The sequence below is a fragment of the Embiotoca jacksoni genome, unplaced genomic scaffold, assembly GCF_022577435.1.
Source record: "Embiotoca jacksoni isolate LCO1_2020_lvr unplaced genomic scaffold, fEmbJac1.0.p SCAF_43, whole genome shotgun sequence".
Classification (NCBI taxonomy): Eukaryota; Metazoa; Chordata; class Actinopteri; family Embiotocidae; genus Embiotoca; species Embiotoca jacksoni.
Genome location: NW_027185396.1, coordinates 2,306,389 through 2,324,497, shown reverse-complemented (window position 1 = coordinate 2,324,497; position 18,109 = coordinate 2,306,389). Strand labels below are relative to the sequence as shown.

Here is an 18,109-nt window from a genome sequence, read left to right as displayed (position 1 = left end):
AAAACGGACACACACTTCACAGTATACTGTCCAGCAAGAGGGAAATTGAAGCAGGGACGTGCTGGGCAAGGCAGGTTGGGGTGAAGGCTTCTTAGAAATTGGTGATGCTTTATCTGTCAAGCAAAGTCAAACCACATCTCCTGTTTATCTTAAAATGAAAGTGTTTATATGTTTAACAGGAAAATATGTTTTTCTCTCACTTTGGCCTTTGATTCTGAGGCGGTCAGAGCGATCTGACGTCAACAAGAAGATTTCCTGTCACTTATCTCACTGTAACCCCACCCATGCACCTCCCCTCCAGAGCCCCCGGCTGCAGAAACCCCCTCTCAACTCCCAGACGAGACCCCGGAGAAAAGCGGCAAAGAGAAGAGGAAGAGGAAGAAGGAAAAAGAGCGGGATCGTTCAAAGGTGGAGAACAAGGAGGAGCAGGGGACCTCACAGGGAAAACCGGCCGAGGAGAAACCCCGGAAGACGGCTTTCACCACTCAGCCCGTTACAGGTAACCTCTGCTCTGCAGTGTGCCACAAACAGGACACGATCTCCCATCCAAACTACTGCTTTTATGAACATCTGCTGCTTTAATGAACCAAAGCACAACGGTTTAGCTTCAGGGACGTCTGTCCTCCCTCATCTCGGACTGGTCTTGTGAGCTCAGGAACATGAGGCTTAGCAGCGGTAAGTGTTGGTTTGAATTGTGATGACAGTGTTTACACAAGGGAGGGACAGGTAGAGCGTAATGACAGGCCTTCCTGTTCGGCTGCAGGCGCACACACACACACACACACACACACACACACACACACACACATTCACATGCATAGAGATTCACTCGTGTTCATGTGTGCACCACATAGTAGTTACACACCGACATTTTAACATTTACACCTCTTTTTGACTGCCTGGCGTCACAGAGACATCTGATTTAAGACCGCGCATTCACTCGTACACACTGATGACATGAAAAAACATTGTAAAGTGGAACATAAAGAGCTGCTTCAATGCTCTTTGAACTCTGACCAGTTTGACGCTGTTTACTCTTTGTGTCTTTGTTTTTAAGGTATGTCTCCAAGGAAACCATTTGAGTGTGACAGCGATGCAGCGGCAGACATCATGTTGTTGGTGGACGGCTCGTGGAGCATCGGACGCACCAACTTCAGACGGGTCAGAGACTTCTTGGAGGGCCTGATGACGCCCTTCAACATCGGGCCGGATTACATTCAGATCGGTGAGGATCCGAGTACACGAGGAGTGCGGCGGAGAAACCTCCTGTATTACCTTCTGTAACTGGTATTCATGTAGCCACACAGTGGATTTTCACGTCATCAGTCATACTGCATTGCATGAGTTCCTGAGCCCATGCAGTGATTTCCACTCCAGAATAGTGTGTTTAAAATGCAGTGCTGCCTGATATAACAAATAACCAATATTGGTTTCCAGCCTTGTCCCTTGTGTTCAGAGATTTCTCCAGATTCTCTGAATCTTTTAATGATATTATCATCAGCCAAGTTGCTGCCATCAAATTCAAAATGAGCAGATCTTCTTTTTTTTTTAAACGACACAATTTCTCAGTTTTAGTATTTTATATGTTGTCTTTAGTCTATTTTCAATAATGATTTTTCCTAATGGCCCGTCCCACATAATAAACTCTGATGAGGTGAAGTGTTTTTGTCCAGGTCTGACCCAGTACAGTGGAGACCCCCGCACAGAGTGGCAGCTCAACAACTTCACCACCAAAGACCAGCTGTTGGAGGCAGTGAGGAACTTCAGATACAAGGGAGGAAACACATTCACAGGTAAACACGCATCCAGTGTGCAGCTTCAGATGCTGTATGATGCTGTATGTAACCACGCATCCCTCTCCCAGGTCAGGCACTGCTCCACGTCATGGAGGAGAACATGAGGCCGGAGGCGGGTTCCAGGTCAGACACACCATTTTTCCTGGTCTTGTTGACTGATGGAAAATCTCAGGATGACGCCATCGCCGCTGCAAACCGGCTGAAGAGTGCAGGCGTGGAAATCATCGCCGTAGGTGAGACTGAGGAACTAGAGGTTCAAGGTTGGAGTCAGATCTTATTGTTGGTATGCAAACCACTTCCTGTGAAGCTCTCTTCATTGTGTGCTCAGAAGCATTTTGTCATTAATAGTTTAACTGTCAAGCAGGTTGAATGTTTTACTACTTTTGACCGACTTTGTGTCGTTCAGGTGTGAAGAATGCCGACGAAGCCGAGTTGAGACAAGTGGCGTCGGAGCCGGTGGATCTGAACGTGTACAATGTCAATGACTTCCCTCTGCTCAGCAAGCTGGTGGCCCGACTGGTCCACATCCTGTGTGGGAGGATCAAGGACCGGGGCATCACAAAACGTGACCCGTCTTGTCTTTCTCGCTGTCTATTGGTCCTTCTTTTCTTGCCAGTTTCAAATCATGGCTGTGTTGTTAAGGTCTAATTGTCTGTGTTGCTGCGTCCCCAGGGATGGAGCCCGGGCCCACAGCTGACCCGGCCCTGTCCTACCCCAGTCCGACTGATCTCCGGTTTTCTGAACTCGGTTCCAGAGAGGTGAAGCTTCACTGGACCAATCCTGCCGTGCCGGTCCAACAGTACAGAGTGGTTTACCACAGCGCAGAGGGTCAGAGTCCACAGGAGGTCAGACACACGGCCTCTTTTAGCATTTGTTTCAGGTTCTCGACACGTGTTCTCGTAGTTTATTACAACACCGGGATGAGACATGAGCCCGAATTCAACGAGAATTGATACCCAGAGGTCGTACGCCTCCGCTAACCACTCAAGTTGTGGTTTACAGGTATATCTGTCCTAATCCATATCGATATTGAACTCACAGTGGCGTTGACCTCTGACCTCCAAAATCGAAACAGTTCATTGCTGATCCGTAGTGAACATTTGCGAGAAATTTGAAGAAATTCCTGAAAAATTGCGTTCACAGACATGGGTTAATGTGAGGTGACAGTGACCTTGACGTTTGACCTTTAGCCATTAGAATTAGAAAACGGGACGGACAGATGAGGAGAGCGTGAGGTCATAGTCACTTTGAACTTTGACCTTTGACCTTCAAACTCTCATTAGTGTCATCCTAGAGGTCAAAGTAAACGATTGTGACACATTTATTAAAAAAACTCCATCCAGGTGTTCCTGTGATATCATGTTGATGTGCTTGTGTCGAATTGAGTCACAGTGACTTTGAACTTCGGCACTGATATAATCTATTTGGGGTATTTTTCTGAAAACAACATGCCAAGCAACGTCCGTCTTGAATTCACCCGACAGCTTCACAACTCTCAGACCAGAGTTTTACAAACACGTGTTGAGTTTAAATATTAATTGTTGGCACCAATAATTTAATTTAATTAGCTGCTGATGTTTTTCCACTTTTCCATCAGTTTCCATCAGTCAGAGACCCGGCTTTTTATGCAAAAACTTGATCCTTTCTTTGTAATTATCAAACGGGAGAATATATTAGGAGTAATTACGTGTTTGCAGGATATTAGAGTTTGAACATATTGTACATGTGCTGCCGTTCTTGTCTGTCTGTGCGATGCTCGGTCTGCAGGCGGTGCTGCCCGGCTCAGAGTCCACAGTGCTGCTGGACGGCCTGTCCTCTCAGACGCTGTACCACGTGTCCATCTTCCCCGTGTATGAACACTCCGTCGGCCTCGCACTCAGAGGAACCGTCACCACACGTAAGAGCGACATCACCGCTGCGTAGTCAACATGCCGTCACCTGCGAGTGCTCATTTTAGTTCAAGGTTTTATTGTCATGCCAAACATCCGACATATTATATTTGATTACATATTAAAAACACACACGTTACGTGTGTCAACTGTGTTTGTTTGTCAATGTGTCACTTGTAACTCAGTCAATACTGTAATTAAACTTGAAATGATGCATCTCAGCACTTTTTACCCGTTTGGATGATATGCTGCTTTAAAAAAAAAAAAAAAAAAAAAGTCTGCTGATATTCAGTCTTGTATATTTACTGCATGTAGAGTATTTTAACAGATGTTTTTTTTGCAGTGATTCCTCAAATGTGCTTATCAAACACTTATGACCCTTGTGATAAACATGTTATGGAGGCAGGATATTTTCCAGCTTATTGTCCACACTAACATTAGTGCACTAAAACAATAAACTTCACTGGGATTTGGATGATTATAAATAATTATGAAAAAGCATCTTTTTTGCATTTTACTCTTTCAGAAAAAGTTTTCATATCGGCACATGTTGATCAAAATATCCACTGATATGATAAACAATACAATCGTCCTGTTGGGTAAAAAGTGTATCACAAAGAAGGGCTTGTGGGTAAAATATGTAAATTAGTGAGAAGCTGTTTCACATAAGTCTACTTGCTACATTCTCTAACTTCTTTCATTCTCCTTTTGAGGGTGTTGACCTGAGCGTCCGTTTTACATTGTGAATTCAGCCTCTCAAATAAAAGGGCCGATAGTAAATCAGTCTCTGCAGGAGATTTTTGCGATCAAAAATACTGAATTTTGCAGCAGCTTTTCACAAAACTTTTGACCAAATTTGTAGTTGTATGAGATTTTTTTTTTTTTTTTTGCCCTGACCCTTTCTTTCCCAAGCTTTTTCACTTTTGGATTTTTATTTTTCAACTTTTACGAAGTTTTACCTTTGTTTTATTCCAAGTATTAATATTTTAAGGTGGAGGGAGTTTTTTTTAAATTTTCTTTTCTTTTCATTTTGTTAAATTATACAACTGTATATAAACCCTTTAGATACGGCTGTAAAAAATAGAGAAAAAAAAAGAAAACGTCTGGAAAATTTGTGAATATGATTGTATAAGTTGTCAAAAAATAGTGGGCTGCAGTCACTGTTCTTATCACTGCAGCAAACAGAGGACACAAGGAGTGTAACATACATCAACATTAACTGTCCCCACTTTACAGGCTTGTTTGTAAAACCATGTTTTCTATACTTGAAACCACTCCTTGTGTTTCTTTTCCATCCTGATTCTGTCATCTCCTTTCCTTCCTCCCTCAGTGCCCCTGGCCATGCCTGCAGACCTGGAGGTGACTCCTTCCTCTTACAGCTCGCTGCGAGTGAGTTGGGATGCAGCGACCGGTGCAACACAGTACATGATCCTGTACTCGGCACTCAGCCACGGGGAGCCTGACGACGCCAAGGAGGTGAGAGCTGGGTCCATCTGTCCACCCCCTTCTTCTTTATCTAACTGTGAAGCAAGTATTCATCACACAGAGATGAATGAGACGGCACAATTTGAGCTTTCCAACAATGTCAGGGCCTCGTCTGTGTGACAAAGCGCTGTGGAGAAAATCAACTTTAAATTTACATCGAATTTAACCGTCGTTATGAAGCTCTGCGTCCATCTCAACACCCGATTCTCTCGATTGAATAATTCCCAAAGTCGTGATCGCTTCACAACGTATCGCATATTTAACAAACAGTTAAAACATAAAGATTTCAAATGATGAAACTTTTTTTCCCCTTGATATAGAGGCTAATATAAAAACATCTGTAAGGATTATCAAATCAAATGATGAAATACTTGGGATGAGTGGCTCACACCTGTAATGCAATGAAACCTACTCATGCTTATTTATGGAAGTTATAGCCTCCTTGTGTTTTCAGCACGTCACGGTGCTGCACACTCAAGCAGCCTCTGAACTTTTCAATCAACCTTTGTGTGTGTGTGTGTGTGTGTGTCTATTTTTAATAAATACATACAGTGCATCCGGAAAGTATTCACAGCACTTCACTTTTTACACATTTTATTTTGTTACAGCTTTATACCAAAATGGATTAAATTCATTTTTTCCCTCAAAATTCTACACACAATATCCCATAATAACAAAGTGAAAATAGTTTGTTTAAAATTTTTGCAAATCTATTAAAAATAAAGAACGAAAATATAACGCGTACATAAGTATTCACAGCCTTTGCTCAATACTTTGTTGAAGCTCCTTTGGCAGAAATTACAGCCTCAAGTCTTTTTGAGTATGATGCTATAAGCTTGGCTCCTATTCTTGGGCAGTTTCTCCCATTCTTCTTTTCAGGACCTCTCAAGCTCCATCAGGTTGGATGGGGAGCGTCGGTGCACAGACATCTTCAGATCTCTCCAGAGATGTTCAATCGGGTTCAAGTCTGGGCTCTGCCTGGGCCTCTCAAAGACATTCACAGAGTTGTCCCGAAGACACTCCTTTGTTATCTTGGCTGTGTGCTTCGGGTCGTTGTCCTGTTGGAAGATGAACCTTCGCCCCAGTCTGAGGTCCAGAGCGCTCTGGAGAAGGTTTTCATCAAGGATGTCTCTGTACATTGCTGCATTCATCTTTCCCTCCATCCTGACGAGTCTCCCAGTTCCTGCTGCTGAAAAACATCCCCACAGCATGATGCTGCCACCACCGTGCTTCACTGTAGAGATGGTGTTGGCCAGGTGATGAGCGGTGCCTGGTTTCCTCCAGACATGACGCTTGGCATTCAGGCCAAAGAGTTCAATCTTTGTTTCATCAGACCAGAGAATTTAGTTTCTCATGGTCTGACAGTCCTTCAGGTGCCTTTTGGTAAACTCCAGGTGGGCTGTCATGAGCCTTTTACTGAGGAGTGTCTTCCGTCTGGTCACTCTACCATACAGGCCTGCTTGGTGGAGTGCTGCAGAGATGGTTGTCCTTCTGGAAGGTTCTCCTCTCTTCACAGAGCAACATTGAAGCTCTGTCAGAGTGACCATCGGGTTCTTGGTCACCTCCCTGACTAAGGCCCTTCTCCCCCGATCGCTCAGTTTGGCCGGGCGGCCGACTCTAGGAAGAGTCCTGGTGGTTCAAACTTCTTCCCTTTACGGATGATGGAGGCCACTGTGCTCATTGGGACCTTCAATGCTGCAGAAATGTTTCTGTACCCTTCCCCAGATCTGTGCCTCGATAAAATCCTGTCTCAGAGGTCTACAGACAATTCTTTGGACTTCATGACTTGGTTTGTGCTCTGACATGCACTGTCAACTGTGGGACCTTATATAGACGGTGTGTGTCTTTCCAAATCATGTCCAATCAACTGAATTTACCAGGTGGACTCCAATCAAGTTGTAGAAACATCTCAAGGATGATCAGTGGAAACAGGATGCACCTGAGCTCAATGTTGAGTGTAATGGCAAAGGCTGTGAATACTTACGTACATGTGATTTTTTTTTTTTTTTTTTCATTTTTTATTTTTAATAGATTTGCAAAAATTTCAATTTTTTTTATTTCACATTGTGATTATGGGGTATTGTGTGTAGAATTTTGAGTGGAAAAAATGAATTTAATCCATTTTGGAATAAGGCTGTAACATAACAAAATGTGTAAAAAATGAAGCGCTGTGAATACTTTCCGGATGCACTGTAAACAAATAGTACATTTCTGAACTTTATAACTGTCATCAATAACATTTTGGAAGGCTGTTTATTTCCATGATCACGTCAACGAGCCTCCAACTCCACGTTTGCCGTTTGTTTGTGCGTCTGTGCAGGAGAAGTTCGGTGCGGAGCAGACGGTGGTGGAGCTGGCCGGTTTACTGCCGGCCACGGACTACTCCGTCACTCTGTACGCCCTCTATGATGAAGATCCCAGCGACCCTGTCACTGCTGTGGCCACCACATGTAAGATCTTCCTCAAACCTTCTCACAACTCCTTGATATTTCCTTCAAATTTGGACTCATCATCATTTCTCTTGACTTGTCCTTCATCTTATTTCACCGTGCCTCCCTACAGTCGATCTCCCACCACCGGTGAGCGTTCAGTTCCCGATGGTCACCCACAGTGTGCTGAGGGTGAGCTGGGTGCCCGGCGCCGTGGACGTCACCGGCCACAGGATCACTTACAGCACCAACCACGGCAGCGACGTCAAGCAGGTGACGTCCCGAACACACCGGCCTCAATAATAATTTATCATTTATTTCACTGACTCTTACAGTTATGTTTTATCCTTTTTCAAAGCATTTTCACAAAATGCTTTGGGTTGAAATATTTCAGACAATTTCAACCAAGAAAAGAGTTTTTTTAATCACAAAATAAAAGCCTTACTTCGAAATAAAGCTGTACAAAGATCCACTGAACATTTCAAATGGATGTGACATACCTTCTTATGAAGCGTGTCCAGTTTCAGATTGAACTTTTTATTCTTTAAAATGTTTATTATGAATAGTCAAATGGAGTATGACTCTTAAAAGCTGTATAAAGAGATGAAAATATAATTGAAACAATATCGTTGCTGTAAGTAGTGAATAGCTATTAGCCAGCAGGGAAAACATCCAGACCATGAAACTAAAGCAGCTAAATGGAATTTGCGATTATTGATTTTATTATTTCAACCTTTGCTTTTTCCATTGTGACGCATCAAAATGAGCCTATAAACTGAAAGCTTCTCTCCTCTGCAGTTATCTGAGGCGAACTACTTTCTGATGATCATATTGATTTTGTAGAGACAAAAGTGCTCGTCCATGTTTTTAAACTGACGTTTGTACTTTTAGAATAATGTCACTAATGAAACCTCATGGAAACGCTGATTGTCTTTGACAGTTTGACAGTCATTCATCTTAAAAATCGTTGCAGGTGGAGGTAACCGGGCTGAACTCGGTGCTGGTGCAGAACCTGTCCTCTCTATCCAGATACCTGGTTTCAGTCCAGTCCCATTACCCACAAGGCCTTTCTGCAGCACTCACCAGTAACATCACCACACGTAAGACACACGCACACGCTAAGACTTCTTTACCTGCCTTTGATGCATCAGTGGAAGCCGTTCAATTAGACCTCATCAATAAACGTAAAAAGAGTGTATAAGTGTCTTTATTTCTGTCCTCACACGCGTACCTTGTTTCCCAGTGAAGGTGCCGTCTCCGTCGGACCTGAGGGTGACCAACTTCTCGGGCAGTGACATCACCGTGCGCTGGGAGGCTGCGGCGGATGATGTCGTCTCTTACCTCATCAAGTGGATCTCTCTGAGCGGAGGAGACCTGAGTCAGGTGGGGAAGGATTTGTTGGATAGTTTGAGTGCATGATGTGTAACAATGAATTGAGTTTGATTGATCCTTGTGTTTCAGCTGAGGGTGAGCGGTGACAGCGAAGGGGCGATCCTGGAGGGGGTGCAGGACGATAAGGAGTACCAGATCTCTCTGTCTGCTCTTTATGGAGATGGAGCTCAGAGTGAAGCTGTGGCCATACGATACAGCACCTGTGAGTCACACACACACTTAGAAATAAAATGCTCTCGGCACCATTGGAGTCATTTCTGTCCCGGTCCTGTCCGGGACACTGCAGTGTGCTGCTCATTGCAACTGTCCACATTTACTCCCGGCACTTGTCATTTTCTACAATAACCAGGAGTCAGAACAAGGATTGGGACGTTCCTAAATTTACAGACGTCACAGATCAGTATTTAAGAGGAAGAAGTGGAAACTGGAAAGCAGCTTTGATGGCAATGCAGAAGAAAGACGCACAAAATCTCACATTCTTTAGAGGTCTCATGGTTTTAAATGATGCCGTATTTAATGTACCATAAACATATTCCCTGGGGTTCCCTGCACAGTCATTTCCAACACGGCTCCTGTTGGTCGCGAGCTGTGTGCAGCAGCGTGACGTGCACAGAACCGCAGGAAGGTTTAACCATGAAAGATCAAAATCAGCAGCCGGTCCGGGAGCAGCCGCCATTTTATTACGCATCTGAAACTTGAGCAGAGAAAAAAAAAGTTTGTGACAAATTAACAGAAAGAAGCAGCAGGGAGACAAATCTGGTGAGTACAACTGGTGTGGAGAGACGATTGTTTTATTGTGGGTGAGAAACTTGTGATTTTAGATGCGCTGTGAGTGGTGGAGAACCCTGTTGTCATGGCGCCACAGTTTAGGTCATTTGCAGTGAATGTTTACCTTCGAAGGTCCCGGTGGAACTCGTGTTGACAGTCTGACTCTGGGGGACGAATTCACGGTGACACAAAGGAAACCCAGCTGGTGTCTCCTGACCTGGCGATCCTTCTTCGGTCTCTGACAGTGAAGCTCCGCCCCCTCTTGAAACGTGACGTCACTCCAAACACCTCGCCCGGCTCGTCGCTTCATCGCCGTAGACTTTCTGAAGCACTTTTAAGTTTCTCCGTTGCCGATATGCAGAGTTTGACCCAGAATTTGATGGTCGTCCTCTGGTCGTTGAGAAACCAGCGCTCACAGAAACGTGCATAACTCAGGTGCTGATTTGCATCAAGCGATGAAATTTGTACCACTTCCTCTTTAGGGTTTTACCTCCTTTCTGCTCCGTGCACGTTACGGTGCTGCACATAGTTTGACCGCAGCAGGAGCAGTCGCGGTACTTATTGATCCTCCTTCGTGTTGTATCCATATTCCTTTTGTTGCATTATGTCTCGTTTTGTATAATTGTGTTTTTATTGTGTTCATGTTTTTTATTCGTCCTTGCTGGAAACATGATTACCTCTTGTGGGACAATAAAGATTTAACATAAAGGAAATATTCCCTGTATGTTTTGTGTTGTGCTGTTTCAGTGGCAGGTGGAGGCCCGTCCAGTGTGACGGTTTCTGAAGAGACCGCGGTCGGCCTGGTGGTCAGCTGGGTTCCTCCTAACGCTCACGTCCTCCAGTACCGCGTGTCCTACACCGCACTGACCGGAGCTGAGACCCAGGACAGCACCGTGAGTGGGCCGCAGTCATCACCTCGTCAGCTTCCCCTCCATCCAGGTGGACGTGACTCTGAACGGTCCGTTTGTCGTCTCCAGGTGTTGGTGCCCGGTGGTGAGAGGCAGGTGGAGCTCGAGTCGTTACAGCCAGATACACGTTACAGCATCCTGGTCACCGCCGAGTACCGCAACAGAGAAGGAGGCAGCGGATCAGCTCAGGGCAAAACCAGTGAGTACTTCTCTGCATTTGCTTTGATGTAAACGTGCTTACCTGGCGTTTTCTGTTCACCTCCATTTAGATGTGCCTCTTTGCCTTTCCTGGCCCTGTGTTTGACCTGTGTGTCGCCTCTCCAGCCAGTCTGAGGGTGAGCAGCGTGAGCGTGGTCCGGTCCGACCACTCCAGCATCTGCGTGTCGTGGAGACCCGTGTCCGCCGTCGACGGGTATCGTATCATCGTCCAGTCCGTTGAAGGTAATCTGTGGTCACGTGTGTACAAACCGACAGTTTTCAGTTGAATCAGAAGCCGCGCTGATGTACCCGTCATCTCTGCACGTATGTGCGTCCTGTGTGTTTGTGCACAGACAAGCAAACCCAGCAGGAAGTTGTGGATGAGTCCAGCAGCAGTCATTGTTTCCTCCACCTGGAAGCAGAGACTCTGTATCGCATCAGCGTGCACTCCCTCCTGGGGTCAGCAGAGGGCGCCGCCGTGTCTATCCTCCATCCTACAGGTGTGATGTCATCTCAGTAACACACACTGTATGTTAGACAACAGAAGCTGATTTTGACCTGATTTTTATTAATTTCCTCATTAAATAAATAATTCACACATTTAGTCAGGGAAATAAATGTCTTCAAATCTTTCAATAACTGTAGCAGTAATAGTTTCTGAAGAAAAATGCAGACAGTTCATTATGTTTGAACAATAAAACTTTAAAATATTTTTTTTCTGGCGGTTAGTTTGTCCTGATTGTTTCTTCTACAGCCACAGCTCCAGCCAGGATTCCCATCCATCCCCGGCTCTACCCCATCCACAACGAAGGTGACTTTTCATTTGGCACACGTGTAGACAGAAATTACTATAATTTTTCTTATGATGTCGTTTTATCACAGGTTGAGCAGAAATGTTAAATACGGTAGGCAGTTTGATGGGCATGAGGGAGGATGCTTGACTCTTTACCTGACTGAGGTTTGTGCAGGTTACAATCTGTGGCCCCGACCACGACTCTGAAATATCATCAGCTGCTAAACAGTCCTGTGGATTCATAAACCACATTGTATTGAATGTCAAGAGAAATTTATCCGACTAAGACTCCAAAAAGAGATATTTCGTAAAAGATGGACTATACACGCATACACACAACTCCTCTCCCTGATCTGTAGTTTCCCTCTTTTTATTTTTTTGTCTTCTTTTGTTTGTTTGTTTTAAAGAAAACAACTCCCAACAGATCAATTTTGATATTTCTTTTTCCTCTAAATGGAAGCTGCTTGTTTTATAGATTCAACCCACATGAATGTGAATCAGGCAATCAGAATACTCTCTTAGTTTTGCAGTAAAATCCCAATGAAAGGGGAAAAATAAGTAATAATGTGTTTTTGTGTCCTTTTGCCCAGGCTACAGTTTTGTGAATCATACTTTGCCAATTGTTCAGATTTGTGTTAATGTTTCTGGAGCCCATAGAGACACTTGTGATATTATTTTGTCTAAATAAAAGAAAAATGCCTTTAACTCCTGGTTTGTCTGCCGTGACTTTAACGAGTCACCGCTGCCCTCTTGTGTTGCAGTCTGTCCTGAAGTCACCATCAGAAACAGCATCGTTAAAGGTGAGACGAGCAACACTTTACTTTAGGAGTTCATAAAAGAAGCTGCCCCTCGTGCCGTCTTCTTCCGTCATGCGTGTGCTGTGTTCATCCGTCATGCGTGTGCTGTGTTCATCCGTCATGCGTGTGCTGTGTTCATCCGTCATGCGTGTGCTGTGTTCATCCGTCATGCGTGTGCTGTCTCAGGCTTTGACATGATGGAGGCGTTCGGTCTGACCCGGAGAGCTCACTCCTCGGTGGAGGGCGTAGCGGCCGAGCCGTTCGTCTTCAACACCGTCCCCACCTACACGCTGTACCGGGACGTCCAGCTGACACAGAGCACCAAGTGAGACTTTTACTGATGTTTAATGAGCCTCCTCTTCACCACTTGTATCTATACGTAAATACATTTTTGTACATATTTGAATAAACACTCTGACAACAGACTCTTGTCCTTTTGCAGGTTTATCCACCCTGCAGGTTTCTCTCCAGAGCACACCATCAGCGTGGCCTTCCGCCTGCTGCAGGACTCGCCGAAGGAGCCCTTCGCTCTGTGGCAGCTCACCGACAACGACTTCCAGCCCAAGATGGGAGTGGTGATTGACCGTGAGCAGGATTTCTGCATCTCTTTCAGCAACTTCATCGTCACTCATTTTTTATCTCATCTGATCTTGTTTTTTGTGGGTTTGTTTTTTTCCGCAGCCGCCACCAAACACCTGCTTTACTTCAGTCTGGACTACAGAGGAGAGGTGCAGGAGCTCACCTTCGACCAGCCGGAGGTCCGCCGGCTCTTCTACGGCAGCTTTCACAAGGTGAGACCAAAACACGCTTTCAATGAAAATCAGGTTTTTAACCATGTTAACATCTCCATGTGCTGTTTTTTATGTTCTATGAGACGTATTAATGAGGGAGTGAAGCAGTCGGTGTCGCTGAGGATAAATGCAGATTCTGATCATGACACAGTAACACGAGTGTTACGAGGGTTGCCGCTTGTTTGTATCACGTTGACGTCAACGTCTATCAGTGATGTCATCAACCATCAGTGATGTCATCGTTGGTTTGTGAACATTATGAAGCCTCCAGTTCAGATTCTGTCCGTCACCATCTTTGCTAGTTCGGAGCGGCGGTGGTCGAATTTCGGCACACAACATACATTATATGGTGTCACAGCTGCTCCAATAGCTTCAAAATGAACCCGAGGTTTTATGCCCAGTAGGATGCAACACCAGGCTGGTTGTATTCAGCACGTCCATATGAACGCTGCCCTCTTGTGGTATCCACAACCTCGTTCACACGTTGTAACCAATCAGCAACCAGCAGTGATGTCATCGTTGGTTTGTGAACGTTATGAATCCTCCAGTTCAGATTCTGTCCGTCACCATCTTGGTAGTTCGGAGCAGGAAGTGACCATATTTGGACGAGCTGGGGGAGGAGCCAGAGGTGGATCTGACCGATCTGATCGGAAACCTGACGATACTACGTCCCGCCCACCGATAGCTGTAACCTGACTGCACCGCAGGCCTGTCTATTTGATGAGAGAAGTTGAATGGGAGTCTATGGAGCCGGAAGCTTTTTGGAGCCGACCTCTAGTGGCACTCGCTGGTATTGCAGCTTAAGACACTTCTGGATCGGCCTCATTTTTCTACGTCCACTTTTATATACAGTCTATGGATACAACCCTTACAGCTCACAGACAGGCTGAGCATTTTGTTGGATGAATCAGTGTAAAAATTATGAAGTATAGAAAAAAACACGACGCTGATTCTGCTTGTTTTTAAAAATGATGAAATACGAACTCCTCTTTCTTAATACACATTTAAAAGATGGGAGAAGATGAAAGCCTTTGACAAACATTCTGTCAGTTAAAGGTCACAAACACTGACAATCATACTGCCTTTGTTTTTTTTTATGGATATGAGATGAAAACCTGATGAAAACTTTTAAAGACTCTTACTGCTGAGATGTCATCTGCATCAATTCCGACTTCTTCTTCGATGAGTTACAGCCATGATCATCATAGTTTCCTTTTTCTGAGGATATCATTATTCCCGACGTGCATCATGAATAAATCTGCAAAGAAATCACAGAAAAAAAGAACCCACTGAGGCTCAAACTGTCTGACTTTGAAAGCCTCCGTCTGATTATTCTTGGATTAATTTAATAGAATAAAATATGATAAACTGGGATTTCATGTCATTCTTCTATCCTCTTGTCTCCTATTGGCAGGTTCACCTGTCTGTCAGCCAGGTGGGCGTGTCCCTGTCTGTGGACTGCCAGCGTGTGGGCGAGAGGCCGGCCCGTCCCCTAGGCAACCTGCCGACCGATGGGTTCGAGATGCTGGGGAAGCTGGTGAAGACCCGTGGACCCAACAGTGGATCGGCCCCGGTACTTTTTGTTCTTCTTGGATTTCATTACCAGAAAAAGAAAATTAAAAAAACTGTGGGTCACTTCCTGAACCCGTTTATATGTTCTTCACTGTTTCCAGTTCCAGCTGCAGTCCTTTGAGATCGTCTGTAACACCACGTGGGCTTCAGAGGACACCTGCTGTGACCTGCCTGGAGTGGTCAGTTAACCTTTATTCGACCTTCATTATTCAGTTCGTCCAGGAAGTCGGGATCGCAATAATTAATGCAAATTCAAGTGATTTACGCGACATTTCCGGGAGCTTGCAATTTATTTTTTTTATTCCTGCAATTTTACCGCCAAACAAAGTCATCATCAGAATCTGTGCTGAAAGTATTAACGACATAAAGTTCATCTTTTCAAACAAAACTCACTTTATTAACACAAGTAACTCCTCATTCACAGTCAGAAAGAACAGGAAGTGACAGGGTTTGTGGGAAATGTGTTCTTCACATTAAAATGATGTGATTAAATGTTTGTGATCAGAGGAAGTGATTCCATATTACTGGATGTTAAATGAGTTTTCTCCACACGTCCAGTTGTCAGAGACGTCTCTTTGTTTGTTTCATCCAGCAGGTCTATGTGTTGAATGAACATGAATTAAACAGCATCTAAAGCTCTTATTTTGACAGCTGATGTCGTCCTTGTTTCTATATTCCAGTCACAGACGCTCTGTTCTGGAAACATACGCAGCTTCTAGGACCTTTTAGGATATTTTAGAAGCTTTTAGGAACTTTTAGGGGTTCAATACATAAATAAAAAAAGATTAGAAATTAAATATTTATTTGATGTGCAGCATGATGATTATCAAAGGAAGTGATGACATATCATTGTTTATCAGGTCTTGCTAAAAAAAAAAAAAAAAAGATTCTCAACTTGCAATTTTTTTTCTGATTGCCGCAACTTTACACAAAAAACTCACTTAAAAATCCACAAATTTCTTTGCAATTTTTTTTGAAAATCTGCTGCAAAATCAAACAGTTTTGATCAAAACAATCACAAAAAACCTCATTGAAATCCTGGAACGACAGGTTATTATGGTATGGTCAAACGATGTGAGAATGACTAATATCTGAAACATTACATTACATTTCTTGCATTTCACAAAGTCATATTGCTGCCGTTAGTTTTTTACAAATTTTCTTAAAAGAAGTTTAATTTTTTAAAGGCTGACTTCCTGTCTTTATTGTTAACGTGTGTGTCGTCCTCAGAGAGACGAGGAAAGCTGCCCCGCCCCCGCCTACACCTGCACCTGTTCCTCCGACATCCCCGGGGCTCCCGGTTCCCCCGGACCGAACGTACGTCACTTCACACGGGCCCGGAGAACTTGACGAGTCATGTTTTATGTGATTCGGTTGGTTGATAACACATGAAGATTCATTTCTCTTTCTTCTTTCTCAGGGGAAGCCGGGTCCTCGTGGTGAGAAAGGAGAGAAGGGAGAGCAAGGTCACAAGGTGAAAAGGATTTCGATCTTGTTGTCTGTCTGTCGGGGTTTTATGTCATGTTTGATATCAGAAGAATTAGGATGTGTTGGGAAGTTCCTGAAATGTGCGAGACAAGAGATTATTTTATGTTGACCTCATCTTTTTTTTTCTTATAGAAGTGTAGGTGTTGAAATCTGCTGCTCTGAAATGAGCAGAATGCAGTTTTTTAAAGTTGTGCAGGATCATCATCCACCAGGTCTTTTTAATTTACACGTCACAGTGCGTGTTTTATTTTGAAGGAGCTGATACCCTTCTGTGGATGTTTTCAGGGGGAGGTGGGTCCTCCAGGAAAGGCTGGATTTGAGGGAGGCCTCGGCTCTGTGGGCAGCGCGGGACCCCGAGGCATCACGATGCAGGGCAAAGTGGTGGGTGACCTTCGTCGCCTTTAACTCGTACCTGTCGGGCAGCAACTGGACCGATGTCTATAATTTAGGAATCTAATTGTTCTCTTTTTTGATATTTTACCCGTTAGGGTCCTCCAGGAGCGAGAGGAGAAAAGGGAGAGCCCGGACGACCCGGAGTTCAGGTCCGCTTAAAGTGAAAAAGTGGAGTCACACACTGATCCATCTGCCTCTAACTGCTCCGTCCAATCATCTTCTTCTGTTCACCTGCAGGGTTCACCGGGACCTCCAGGTCCGAAGGGGGGGGAGGGGATCCCAGGACCCAAGGTGAGCTGTTCGACCCACGACAGTGAACGTTAACAGCTCTTCATCCGGCTGAGGTTCTGGATCTGTCCTCATCTCTCTGTGATGTGCTTCACAGGGCATCAGGGGCCTCGAGGGGAACATCGGTCCACCGGGCCTCACCGGACCCAGAGTAAGACTGAACCTCCTCTTTATCCGTCTGGAAACATGTTTTACATTGGTGCCTTCTTTGGGTCAGAAGTTACCCTCAAACAGCAGTTTGGTCCCAGACACAGAATAAAAAAAAAAGGGATGAGACAGAAATTCCCTCATTGTGATGAACGATATTTTTGTGATGGAGAAACTCACTTTTGTTTGAAGACTTGATGGTTCTTTTAGCTGCTCCTCTGTTCAATGTTCATATTTCAATTTTTTTAACATTTTAAAAAATTTTAACATCTTTTTAACATACAAATTTTCCTATGAGGGATTAATAAAGTATATATCTATCTGTCCATCATCTATGTATCTATTTTCTCATCTATTTATTTGAAAAAAAAATGTCATATGTATTATTTACAGTGTGCACTTTCACGTTGTTTTGCTTTTTTATTTTCCCTTTTCACCCTTGTTAAAATGGGAACGTCGTTCAAGGTTTTAAAAGATAGTGTTTAAATTCTGTTCCAAATAAAAAATTGAAATAAAATAAAAAAAATTAAAATCAGACAGTCGCTCCGAAAATAAAAGTTTTAGCTGTTGATTTGAGTCCTACTGAAAAAAAGAAGAATTATAAATTTTTTATTTTTTTAAAAACCGAATCTAATTGAATGATGCATTTTAAATTGATGGAGGATGAACCCTTTCATGAACGTCCCTCTAGCACCACCTGCTGGCCACAGCGCCACGTTTGGATTTCTGAAGTAAGATGCAGAAATGTAGTTTCTGTAGATTCACTCACTTTAATGTGTTTTGACCTAATTATGGAAAGTCATAAAAAGACATGAATTTTTACATCATGGCCTCGGTGAGAGGTCTTTATTATTAATCAAATGAGATGACACTGTTAGGTATCAGTGTCTGTGACCTCCATCACCAGTCATCTCTTTATCGTACAGGGTTTCCAAGGAATGCCGGGATACCCGGGACCGCTGGGGGAGAGGGGCC

At 44.0% G+C, this 18,109-nt stretch overlaps 1 protein-coding gene across 3 annotated transcripts in view; it reads left to right on the top strand.

The window, feature by feature from the left end:
• The window catches only part of LOC138210208 (collagen alpha-1(XX) chain), a 34,495-nt gene that overhangs the window by 12,651 nt on the left and 3,735 nt on the right, over nucleotides 1-18,109 (top strand). For all 3 annotated transcript variants that reach the window (XM_069169225.1, XM_069169224.1, XM_069169226.1), the window contains 31 exons: nucleotides 302-499; nucleotides 1,058-1,225; nucleotides 1,674-1,793; nucleotides 1,865-2,029; nucleotides 2,203-2,361; nucleotides 2,469-2,641; nucleotides 3,564-3,693; nucleotides 5,016-5,161; nucleotides 7,491-7,620; nucleotides 7,733-7,872; nucleotides 8,573-8,699; nucleotides 8,843-8,982; nucleotides 9,061-9,193; nucleotides 10,507-10,652; nucleotides 10,737-10,866; nucleotides 10,992-11,108; nucleotides 11,219-11,365; nucleotides 11,620-11,676; nucleotides 12,420-12,458; nucleotides 12,642-12,780; nucleotides 12,898-13,040; nucleotides 13,137-13,246; nucleotides 14,661-14,819; nucleotides 14,920-14,997; nucleotides 16,049-16,135; nucleotides 16,239-16,292; nucleotides 16,592-16,687; nucleotides 16,795-16,848; nucleotides 16,937-16,990; nucleotides 17,085-17,138; nucleotides 18,061-18,109. The exon at nucleotides 18,061-18,109 is cut by the window's right edge and continues 23 nt beyond it. In XM_069169225.1, coding sequence (XP_069025326.1) covers nucleotides 302-499; nucleotides 1,058-1,225; nucleotides 1,674-1,793; nucleotides 1,865-2,029; nucleotides 2,203-2,361; nucleotides 2,469-2,641; nucleotides 3,564-3,693; nucleotides 5,016-5,161; nucleotides 7,491-7,620; nucleotides 7,733-7,872; nucleotides 8,573-8,699; nucleotides 8,843-8,982; nucleotides 9,061-9,193; nucleotides 10,507-10,652; nucleotides 10,737-10,866; nucleotides 10,992-11,108; nucleotides 11,219-11,365; nucleotides 11,620-11,676; nucleotides 12,420-12,458; nucleotides 12,642-12,780; nucleotides 12,898-13,040; nucleotides 13,137-13,246; nucleotides 14,661-14,819; nucleotides 14,920-14,997; nucleotides 16,049-16,135; nucleotides 16,239-16,292; nucleotides 16,592-16,687; nucleotides 16,795-16,848; nucleotides 16,937-16,990; nucleotides 17,085-17,138; nucleotides 18,061-18,109 — 3,642 coding nt within the window. The remainder of the gene's footprint in view (nucleotides 1-301; nucleotides 500-1,057; nucleotides 1,226-1,673; nucleotides 1,794-1,864; nucleotides 2,030-2,202; nucleotides 2,362-2,468; nucleotides 2,642-3,563; nucleotides 3,694-5,015; nucleotides 5,162-7,490; nucleotides 7,621-7,732; nucleotides 7,873-8,572; nucleotides 8,700-8,842; nucleotides 8,983-9,060; nucleotides 9,194-10,506; nucleotides 10,653-10,736; nucleotides 10,867-10,991; nucleotides 11,109-11,218; nucleotides 11,366-11,619; nucleotides 11,677-12,419; nucleotides 12,459-12,641; nucleotides 12,781-12,897; nucleotides 13,041-13,136; nucleotides 13,247-14,660; nucleotides 14,820-14,919; nucleotides 14,998-16,048; nucleotides 16,136-16,238; nucleotides 16,293-16,591; nucleotides 16,688-16,794; nucleotides 16,849-16,936; nucleotides 16,991-17,084; nucleotides 17,139-18,060) is intronic.